Source organism: Brachycentrus maculatus, unplaced genomic scaffold (assembly GCF_059751285.1).
Source record: "Brachycentrus maculatus isolate JH-2025_06_01 unplaced genomic scaffold, ASM5975128v1 h1tg000243l, whole genome shotgun sequence".
NCBI lineage: Eukaryota > Metazoa > Arthropoda > Insecta > Trichoptera > Brachycentridae > Brachycentrus > Brachycentrus maculatus.
Window position 1 is genome coordinate 215,356 of NW_028280994.1, and position 12,313 is coordinate 227,668.

At 36.8% G+C, this 12,313-nt stretch overlaps 1 protein-coding gene across 1 annotated transcript; it reads left to right on the forward strand.

Annotated features, from left to right (window-relative positions):
* The first annotated feature begins 888 nt into the window (after positions 1 to 888).
* LOC148306363 (UDP-glycosyltransferase UGT5-like) lies at positions 889 to 12,313 on the forward strand. The gene is made up of 9 exons (XM_088265182.1): positions 889 to 1,039; positions 3,792 to 3,957; positions 5,726 to 5,804; positions 7,345 to 7,534; positions 8,607 to 8,801; positions 10,200 to 10,404; positions 10,482 to 10,701; positions 11,189 to 11,408; positions 11,544 to 12,313. The coding sequence occupies exons 2-9, from the start codon at positions 3,799 to 3,801 to the stop codon at positions 11,827 to 11,829; spliced, it is 1,554 nt and encodes a 517-aa protein (XP_088121308.1). The 5' UTR covers positions 889 to 1,039; positions 3,792 to 3,798; the 3' UTR covers positions 11,830 to 12,313.

Here is a 12,313-nt window from a genome sequence, read left to right on the forward strand (position 1 = left end):
AAAAGTGGCATATTTTTAACTTAATATTTACCCGCTGCAGGGCAGAAAGTGTTGTTTTTGCATTTTGAAGAAAATGTTTTGTTTAGTTATTTTTTTAAAAAATACTAAATATTTTTCAAATGGAGAAAAAACCTTCAGATTTTATCTAAAAAGATATGTTGCACAGTAAAAAGTTCAATAAGTGGCTTGATATTTATTTTTAATACATTGTATTATATTTTTAAACTTTAAAAACGTTCTCCTGAAAAATCAAGTATTTTGATTTATGACGTTCTTGAAAGGAGTGCGCGATATTTATTACTGAGCAGAAACTCTTTTATTAGTACGTGAGGTAAGAATCCTGGATTATAATCACACACATGAGAAACGCCAGAAAACATCATTTTCTTTTTTATTATTTAAGCTTGTAATTTGACCGGATAATTTATTTATAACACTTTGAGTGTGTCCAAATACTTGTTCACAAAATGTAATTGTCCAGACTTCCAAGTTTTTTTATATATGATCCAATTTCGAAACATTGTGCTTGAATCACTAGAACTTCACTAGAGACATCTATTGTGAGATTAAAGAAGCTTTTTATTAAGCAGTAACTCTTTCGATTGTATGTGAAGTCCGAATCCTGGATTATAATCACATACACGAGAAACGCCAGAAAATATCATTTACATTTTATTATTTTAGCTTATAATTTTACCGGCTAATTTATTTCACATCATTTTGAGTGTGTCCAAATACTTGTTCACAAATCTGGATTGTCTCCAATTGTATTTTTTTAATTCATTACTAAGAAACGCCGATCTTGTTAGCCCAATTCGGGCCTGAGCGCCATTATGGAGGACGATAGTGGTCATGCAGTATATACAATAGCGGTCGCCAGTAGCGATCAGTTCTAGACAGTACTTGTGGCGTGATGCTGTTGTGTTGAACTACGGAATTATATAACAATATGAAGTGAGCTATAAACACAGCGATAAGAGAGTGATTCGAACGGAAAACACGACAGAAAGAAGCTCATTTTCGAGATAAGGCAATACCGGTTCGTAACCTTACATGTATTTAAGTAGACTTAAGACTGTATTTTGAATATTTCATGTATATAATAGATCTAAAGAGTATATTTTGATTGTTTCTTGTATCTAAGTAGATCTAAAGAGTATATTTTATGTTTTCAAGTAAATATAAAGAGTACATTTTGAATATTTTACGTATTTAAGTAGATCTAAAGAGTATATTTTGATATTTCATCTATTGAAGTAAATCTAAAGACCATATTTTGAATATTTCACGTATTTAAGTAGATCTAAAGAGTAAATTTTGAATATTTCATGTTTCTAAGTAGATCTAAAGAGTATATTTTGATATTTCATCTATTGAAGTAAATCTAAAGAGTATATTTTGATATTTCATCTATTGAAGTAAATCTAAAGACTATATTTTGAATATTTCACGTATTTAAGTAGATCTAAAGAGTATATTTTGATATTTCATCTATTGAAGTAAATCTAAAGACTATATTTTGAATATTTCACGTATTTAAGTAGATCTAAAGAGTATATTTTGAATACTTCATATATTGAAGTAAATCTAAAGACTATATATTAAATATTTCACGTATTTAAGAAGATCTAAAGTGTACATTTAGAATATTTCACGTATTTAAGTAGATCTATAGAGTAAATTTTAAATATTTCATGTATCTAAGTAGATCTAAAGAGTATATTTTGAATATTTCATGTATTTAAGTAGATTTAAAGAGTATATTTTGAATATTTCATTATTTAAGTTGATATAAAGAGTATATTTTGAATATTTCATGTATTTAAGTAGATATAAAGAGTATATTTTGAATACTTCATGTATTTAAGTAGATATAAAGAGTGTATTTTATATAATTTGAATATTAGTCAAAAAATAAACCCTGAAGTGGGCAACAGGCTGTTGCCGAATCTAGTTGGTTGATTGTTGTTGATAAGAATATGGGTGAATCAAAAAACAAAGTTTTAAATTTAGCAAAATAATGGATCAGAAGGGAATTATACTAAATTTCCTATATTTTATTTATTATTTCACAGTACTTTATTTTAAATAAGAGAATATACATATATATATATATATATATATATATATATATATATATATATATATATATATATATATATATATATATATATATATATATATATATATATATATATATATATATATATATATATATATATATATATATATATATATATATATATATATATATATATATATATATATATATATATATATATATATATATATATATATATATATATATATATATATATATATATATATAAATAATGTTAAAATAATAAAACCCTTATCTGCACCCCAATGGTGCATAGGGCACTGCTTCATATAAACGCAGTGTTATCTTGATCGTTTACATATGAAGGAAAGGTGATCAGCCCTCCGCTTCAGGTACCAGTCCAGGGTATTATTAAATAAATATAAGAGTGAAAAAATCACTTATCTTTATTTGACCCCCCCCCCTGGGAATCGAACCCGGGACCTCCAGAACGGTAGCCGAGCGTGCTGACCATTACACTATGGAGTTATTACACTGCGTTTAAACGATGCAGTGCCCTATGCACCATTCAAGTGCGGTAAGGGGGTGAATGAATTATCTGGGAGACTTCGATGCCCACTTCGTGCATACGGGAGTTGATTTTTCAAGGCGACCTTGTCTGCACCTACTCATTTGTGTATTTCCATAATCGCTCATGGCGATTCTTCGCTCGCGTAATAGATAAAGTAATTGATTGTCATTGTAATAATGACGTGCAAGTCTTAACGATTAGCTAACCACAGGTTCCCAATACATGCGGAGCCGATAAACACTACTTAATTTGGAGTAAGGTCCTTAAAATATATTGCCTATACCAAAATCAACCAGCTGCCTGACATATTATTCACTCCTTTCAACAACGTCATAAATCAAACAAACACGATTTTCAGGAGATCGTTTTTAAATTTTAAGAATACAATAAAATGTGAGATCCGAAATCTTCGGATCTCACATACTAATATAAGAGTTTCTGCTTAGTAAAAAGCTTCGTTACATCTCACCAATAGATGTCTCTAGTGAAGTTCTAGTAATTCAAGAACAAGGTTTCTAAATTGGTTCATATATATAGAACTTCCAAAAATTTGAGTAGTGTGGTTGTCAATAATGGGTAGAATTGGTGAATGTTACACGTGTGTAAAGTTATCACTTAAACCAGCCTATGACGGTCGTCAGCCCCGTAAATGCCCAGACTTCCATATTCTTCTTCATCTTTGATGAGATGTCAAAAAATAATACAATAAAATGTATTAAAAATAAATATCAAGCCACTTATTGAACTTTTTACTGTGCAACAGATCTTTTTAGGTAAAACCTGAATGTTTTTTCTCCATTTGAAAAACATTTAGTATATTTAAATACATAATTAAACCATACGTTTTCTTCAAAATGCAAAAACAACACTTTCTGCCCTGTAGCGGGTAAATATTAAGTTAAAAATATGCCGCTTTTGCTGGGATGTAGTGCATTTTCTGGGCATTCCAAAAACATGCACAACTGAAAATTGACGATTTTTGATACATGACGTTGTTGAAAGGAGTGAGCGATATGTAGTCATTCTTTATGTCACAGAAGCGCTGGAGTTATATTAATGTTGGTTCATTGCTAAATTATTGGCGGCTCTATTTGTAGCTGTCTATGATGCATTTTTATTTCTATTTTATAAGTCCAATTGTTCATTTGACTGTTGTAGAATTGCAATGGCGTACGTAAGCCGAGTTTTGGGTGTAATCCTGTTCCTGGCTTGTATTGGGCATGTTGTTCCTTACAAGATCCTTGTGATGGTGCCCATGCCCGCCAGAAGTCACTACAATCTAGGAAAAGGAATTGCGGACATACTCCACCAACGAGGACACGAGGTAAACTATTAATCCATTACTCCTTCCAATTTCAGACGTGATAAACCAACAAGGCAAAGTGATTTAGCTCCTAACATTTTCCCATCTGATGTATCACGATCAGGTCAAACATGCTCTATCTAAGAACACTGTAAAGCAAAGGTGGCCAACCTGCGGCCCGCGGTACATAAAACCACCAAAAGAACGTTCCATCGTGCGTAGTTCGTATCATATCCTTATATGGAAGTATTTCACTATCGTGACAATTTCAAGACCCACAATGGCGTCAAGTAGTAAAGACGTTGGACCAAAGAAGAGAAGAGTAACAGAAGAACTAAAGAATATTCTAAATATATATATATATATATATATATATATATATATATATATATATATATATATATATATATATATATATATATATATATATATATATATATATATATATATATATATATATATATATATATATATATATATATATATATATATATATATATATATATATATATATATATATATATATATATATATGTATATATATATATATATATAAATATATATATATATATATATATATATATATATATATATATATATATATATATATATATATATATATATATATATATATATATATATATATATATATATATATATATTGGCAAAATAAGGATGAATGGAGTCGAAATACGATCCCTCAGACGAGTGTGAGGCAAATCGATGTTTGATAGATGTTCGAATGGTGAAATAAGGAAAGAGTACAAGGCTGAGATAAGCACTATCGATAAAATTAAGAAAGGTGTGTTGAGTTTTGGACATGTGGAACGTATGAGTGAGGAAATTTATGAGGCAAATGGAGTTGGAAAAAGAAGCAGAGGAAGACCGAGGAAAACTTGGCACAATCAGGTATGTCAAATACTTGAAAGCGGCCGGGTCAGGAGTCGTAATAATCGTCGGGTATTTATGAGGAGATGCATGGATGTAGAAGAGGCAAAGAATGTTTGCAAAGACAGAGTGGTGTGGCGTTCGATTCTCTCTGCCTACCCCTGCGGGGAAGCGGTGTGATGGTTAGTAAGTTATATATATATATATATATATATATATATATATATATATATATATATATAATATATATATATATATATATATATATATATATATATATATATATATATATATATATATATATATATATATATATATATATATATATATATATATATATATATATATATATATATATATATATATATATATATATACATATGTTTGCTTTGAATAATAGAAGAAATGTTGTTTTATGGCCCGGTGTAAAATGTCAATCCCAAAATCTGGCCCGTCTGCTGAAAGGGTTGGCCACGTATGCTGTAAAGAAAACAGCTAGCTCCAGCGTGACCTTATAAATCGAAACTTCAATTCCGATCTGCGCATTATAATTGTATCATGCTGCTTCTCTGTAGCGTCCAGAGCCGACTGTGGACTCACCCAAACTAGATGGGAGCATTTGCTATAAGAATCCTCAAACTACCATGGGTTGGGAGAGGCACACTTGTGTCCCTCAGGACGGGAACAGGTGTAGCAGTTGCAGTATACATAGCCGGACTGTCGGCTCAGCGACCCGTGGGACCATTCCCGAGGGATCTAAGGCAGGATACAAATACCCACAAACTTGAGTGAGATAACGAGAAAAAAATACACCGCAGCAGTAGCTGGCGCAGCGACACGACTACCGCGCAAGACGACCTGCGCACTACTGGCGCTTCTAAACTAAATAATTTGATTCCAGGTCACCTTCGTTAACTGCTTTCCGTCAGAAAAAACCGCGTACAGAGAAATTGGCGTTCCCGAGCTTATGGCTCACAAGGGTAAGTTAGAATGGCGCTCAGGCATTTCCATTTTTTTTCGCGAGTTGAGAATATATATATATATATATATATATATATATATATATATATACATATATATATATATATATATATATATATATATATATATATATATATATATATTTGTATATATATATATATATATATATATATATATATATATATATATATATATATATATATATATATATATATATATATATATACATATATATATATATATTTATATATATATATATATATATATATATATACATATATATATATTGTAACCGGCGTGGGTTACGTGCGATGACTCTCAAAAATGTACACGCCTGGCCTTCTTCGGAATCTCCCAACTATGCCACCGTTGTAAGGGGTGACGTTCCAGACGGCCCCGCCGTACCGAGTTACCGAGTAAGCTGGATACGGACGGAGGTGAATGGATGTATGAGCGGAAGAGCGGGCACTGGACCGACAAGTCAACCTCAATAGCCCTGATAAGGGCTTTCCGAAACTGGTCCGTGAATCGGTATAATGAGGCGAAGCGGTCCAGGCTGGCGGCGCGGCGAGTAGTCCAAGGAGCGGGAGCGGAGAAATGAAACACAGGTTTCAACAGTCACACCAGAACTAGTTTATTCTCAAAAAATGCGCCCTCTATATACCCGGCCGTGATCGCGTACCGCCCGACAGTGGGAAAGTACAGCCAATCAGCGGCCGGGGGAGAGAGACAGCCATATCTCTGTCTCTCTCTAATGGGCACCGGACGGGCTACACTTTCATACCGTACCGGTGCCGTTCCAACAGTTCGTTATTACATTACAATTTACAAGTTTATTTTATCAGTAATCTATTTATACAACTTAACATCTAGGCGCATTTAATATTAACATTGTCTTATTCTTTCTTACATCTAATACATTCTGTAAATACATGAGAAATCGGTAGAATCCATAGAGGCCCTTCTTCGGGTCGCATTCCGACGGGCGACCGTTTCGCTCGCCGCCAGGCGCCTGGAATTCTTTTTCAGGGCCGCCGTACGGGGTGTGCGATCCGTCCGTAACATATATATATATTTATATATATATATATATATATATAAGTGATCGCTTAAATCCAATTATGGGAGTTATTTTTCATATTATTTACCATCTCACCAATAGATGTCTCTAATGAAGTTCTAGTGATTCAAGAACAAGGTTTCTTAATTGGTTCATATATATAGAACTTCCAAGAATTTGAGAAGTGTGTTTGTCAATAATGGGTAGAATTGGTAAATGTGTGTAAAGTTATGACTTAAACCAGCCTATGACGGTCGTCAGCCCCGTAAATGCCCAGACTTCAGTATTCTTTTTCATCTTTGATGAGATGTCAAAAATCAACTCGTCTGGAGTGCACAGCTCTTCAGATAGTCTGGAGCCATGTTATGTACATTACATCACCATTCGATCGTCTATCATGTATATCGCTTGCCGCACGATCGTCCGAGAGATCGGACTGTCAGTTAGGATTTGTGAAAACATACATTTTATTGTTTCAGATGATTCTAGAGTTAACTTCGATATGGGCAAGGGGTCAAAGATTGGGCTAATTTTACAGCTAAATACGTGGATACCACAAATGGTGGAAGGTGCCCTAAACAGCAAGAATTTAAAGAAATTCCTAAACGACGACTCGGAGAAGTTCGACCTGGTCATCATAGAATACTTCTTGAACCAGGCTTACGTCGGGTACGCGACTATTTCATATTTTTTCATCAAATTGCTGAACCTCGGCCACAGAAAATTGCTACTCTATATAAAACAGTTGCGGCTGCTATGCATAAACTGGCTATTCTGTATAAAACAGCTGCTTTACATAAACTGCCTACTCTGTATAAAACGGCTGCTGTACATAAACTGGCTATTCTATATAAAACTGCTGCTTTATATAAACTGCCTACTGTATATAAAACGGCTGCTATACACAAACAGGCTATTCTATATAAAACAGCTCGGCTGTCCAAACTTAAAACACAGTAAGGGACATTTTTTGCAGTACGTTTTTTTTGCATTTTTGGACTGAGTAGATTCTACTTAGTCCAAAAATGCAAAAAAAAACGTACTGCAAAAAAATGTCCCTTACTGTGTTTTGAGTTTGGACAGCCGAGCTGCTTTAGATAAACAACCTACTCTATATAAAACAGCTACTATACATAAACTGGCTATTCTGTATAAGATAGCTGCTTTATATAAACTGCCTACTCTATATAAAACGGCTGCTATACATAAACTGGCTATTCTGTATAAAACAGCTGCTTTATATAACCTACCTACTCTATATAAAACGGCTGCTATACATAAACTGCCTTTTTTGTCAAACAAATTTATGAGGCGAATATATTTGGAAAAAGGAGCAGAGGAAGTCCGAGAAAAATCGGACACGATCAGGTGTGCCAAATACTTGAAAGTGGTCAGGTTAGGAGTCGTAATAATCGGCGGGTATCTATGAGGAGATGCATGAACGTGGAAGAGGCGAAGAATGTTTGCAAATACAGAGTGGTGTGGCGTTCTATTCTCTCTGCCTACCTCTGCGGGGAAGCGGTGTGATGGTTAGTTAGTTAGTTAGTTAGTTTTAGTTTTGGTGTGCCGTGAATTTTCCTTATGACCAAAGGTGCTGCCTGACTTCAAAAAGGTGACGTCAGAACCATTGATGTAGACTCACCAGCCCTGCTCGCTACCTCGCTGTCCGACAGATGAATCCGTCTGTAGCACGACACGTCGTTTTTATGGTATTAAGTTTGTATATATTAAATTATTTCAGACTTGGAGTCAAATACAACTGTCCAGTGATGATGGTATCTCCAGTCACCTTAATGCACTTCCTGGCGCGCTCGACGGGCAACCCCATAGCGCCGGAGTCTGTGCCCAACGTGTTTCTCAGCTTCACTAAACAGATGGGTCTCCTGGAGCGAGCTGCCAACACGGGAATGGCTGTCATCCTTGAAGTTATGGACAGGTAAACGTATAAGCCACATAACAAAACCAAGCTGGAACTAAAAAAAGCTGATCCCTCTTCTAGTGGAACGGAAGGTCTGCTGATGACAGTCAACAGTCCGGCTTCTCCTGAGGAGTGCAACGTGGTTTCCTCCCAGCAATGAGCAAATGCTGACAATATTTTGAGTGTATCCAAATACTTGTTCACAAAATCTGGATTATCTCCAATTACAGGAGTTATTTTTATATTATTTTTTGACACCTCACCAAAAGATGTCTCTAGTGACGTTCTAGTGATTCAAGAACAAGGTTTCTAAATTGGTTCATATATATGGAGCTTCCAAGAATTCGAATAGTGTGGTTGTCAATAATGGGTAGAATTGGTGAATGCCCATAAATTGGTCATCAGCCCCGTAAATGCCCAGACTTCCATATTATTCTTCATCTTTGATGAGATGTCAAAAATTTGATGCTGACAAGTTCCTGATTGGCCCACACTAGATTATCCCTCCTGTTCCCAACACAGATTTCAATAAAAACATATTTATTTGGCTAGAAGAAACAAAAATCCACTTAATGATCTATAAACCTTGTACACAATAACTGCGATTCCCTAAAAAAACAGAAACACAACAATGGCACACTGCGTGAAGGCACTCACAGACTCGCAAGATCAAAAACGCTGAAACACGTCAGGCATAATCAAGTTTTATGAAAGGATCTTTGAGTACCTATCTCGTATCAAGGCTCCTACTCCCATCATCCGTAAAGTCAGTCAATAACCAAATTTTTATATTTGAAATACAACTACTACTACTACTACCATCAAGCCGTTTCTCCGCAGGGATAGGCAGAATAGATACTCATAGCTTCATTCACGTACATACATCTAATCATACATGCCCCCTAGACTTTTGACACCAGCAGACTTCAGGTTATTTATTTATTGATTTGGCGTTTAATTTGTAGAACTCCATTTTAATTTATGTATTAATTTTTAAATCAAAACAGATTTTTTGAGTCTACTAAGTTTTATTTTAAACAAAAACACATAAAAATTCATATTCGTTTGAAAATGCCATAACTATGCAAAACAGTTGTCACAATATTATTTTTTATGTGTTTTTGTTAGTAAAATACAACTCAGTAGATTCAAATAATCTGTGTTTGATTTAAAAATTACTACATACATTTTAGGTTACCTAATAAAATAACTATTAATATATGGACGTCTTAAGGTAGATGAAAAGTCTAGGTAATTTCTTGCGGCCTGCCATGGGATGGTCAAGTGCTCATTTTACACACGCGCAACATTAACCACTGTACCCACGATTGACAAGCGCACTGCTAAAATGTCGGGAAGTCCTAGATATGTGATCTTCATGTTGAAGAGTTGGATATAAATATGCATACATTGCAGGTGGTTGCTGTCACCGACCCAAGCGAGCATCTACACCAAGTACTTCCCCGAGGAAGCGGCCCGAGTGCCCTTCGAGCGGCTCAAGGAGCTGGTCGGGGTGACGCTCATCAACAGCCACCCTTCCATCGGGATAGCGCGACCTCTGCTGCCCAACGCCATAGAGATCGGCGGATACCACATCGGGGACATACAGCCGCTGCCAGAGGTCTCTACACGTGTGCTGACTAGCTCTCCAACCGGCCCTAGCTCTATAGCCATCTGCCACTCTGTTTTGCGTTTCAGGAGCTGCAAAAGGTCCTGGACGGCGCGAAGCACGGAGTGGTCTACTTCAGTATGGGCAGCAACCTCAAGAGTTCCGCTCTCCCCGCCGCCACGAGAAAGGACATCTTGAGGTCCCTCGCCAAGCTCAAGCAGACGGTTCTCTGGAAGTTCGAGACGGACCTTCCCGACAAACCCGACAACGTCATTATCAGGAGCTGGATGCCGCAGATGAGCATTCTAGGTCTATACCTACCTCACTCACCCATTCTATACATCCTTCAAATCTCCTCAAATTGCCTTCAAATGTTGCGTTCCAATACGCGCGCGCCTGTCTTTCTATAGCAATACAAACCTATCGGGCGACCGGTAAAAAATGTGACAGCAAATCAAGCAACACTAAATGTTGCTCATGACACGCAGCGTGCTTCTTGGCAGTTGCTGTCACGTTGCATTTTCAATGTTTTCGTTTCATAGATTATAAAAATATTTTCATTGCTTCACAAACATCGTGAAATGAAGCATGTGCATCCACTTCTTACTGCCGATGACTCTTAACGACTGTTGTAATATTTCCACTGAGTACAAGATCTATACAACAAATGAACAAGTGATCTGATATTAATGATCGGATCATTTTGACGGTTGGATCACCGATGCATATATTTTGAACTACCGGATCCCACTCGTCTATAAGTGGTTAATTGAATGAATCGTGGTTCTCGTTTCAGCTCACCCAAACGTGAAGATCTTCATATCTCACGGAGGCCTGCTGAGCTGCACGGAAGCAGCATCGGCGGGAGTGCCTCTCCTGGCTATACCCATCTTCGGAGATCAGCACTTCAACGCCAAGGCGACCCAGGAACGAGGGAACGGGCTCCAGTTGGCTTATGACAACCTCACCGAGACGACCTTGTCTTGGACTCTGAACGAGATGCTCACTAATCCCACGTAAGTACACGGGAGGTACGAGGTTATCTCTCTTCACATTCTTCAAGCGTTCCTGCTTCTCTGTACTGTACTGTACGCGCTCTGTACTGTAATGTTGCCCAAAGATGATGAGCACAGTTAATAATCTGTTTCCAGGTATGAAAAAACTGCAAAGGAGATTTATCGTCTCTTCCACGATCGGCCCATGAGCCCCAGAGACCTGGTGTCCTTCTACGCCGAGCACGTGGTCAGGACGGGTGGGGCCAAGCACCTCTCTCCCCCGGAGCTGGGCCTGTGCTCCGCGCTGCTGCTGGACGTGGCGGCGCTCGTGCTGCTACCGCTGCTGGCGCTGCTGCTGGCGGCCGGCTGCCTCTGCAGGAAGTGCTGCGCCCGGAGAGCCGGACCGCAGCCCAAACCGCAACACAGCAAGAAGAAGAATTGAGTGGTCGTCTCAACTCATTGCGCCGGACTTGCCGGTCGTTCGTGCAAGGAAACAGTGTCTCGTGTCTCCCACATTTGTCAGCGATGAATTTCTCCTTCTCCTTCATGTCGACTGTCACTCGAGAGTGATTGTCCCTGTCTCGGGCAGCTCCAAACAGCGCCTCAGCCGTTCTGGATTGGGAGTGATCTATTCTAACCCCAACCAGGATCAGGACTTCTCATCCCTGTCTCGCTGTCTGGCGAGCTGGCACTGTATTATGGATGTGTTTTCAAGAGTGCAATAAAGTATATCTTGGAAAATTGACCATGGCATGGTTAGTTTTCAAAGCTGGCTATTTCCAAATTGTGGCAAGTCGTTGTAGTTTTGTAAGATACGAGATATTCCTTAGACACGAGCGATTCGCCAGTATCGTTTTTTTTTAATAAATGCCATAATTTTTATAAAGTAAATTAATTAAGTACAAATAAAAAATATGTTTGTTAAA

Bases quoted from the DNA above. Each gene is read 5' to 3' on its own strand.
- LOC148306363 (XM_088265182.1), top strand. From the start codon at position 3,799: ATGGCGTACGTAAGCCGAGTTTTGGGTGTAATCCTGTTCCTGGCTTGT. The intron at 5,805-7,344 runs GTAAGTTAGAAT...TTATTGTTTCAG, and splicing joins CGAGCTTATGGCTCACAAGG to ATGATTCTAGAGTTAACTTC. The intron at 11,409-11,543 runs GTAAGTACACGG...ATCTGTTTCCAG, and splicing joins GAGATGCTCACTAATCCCAC to GTATGAAAAAACTGCAAAGG.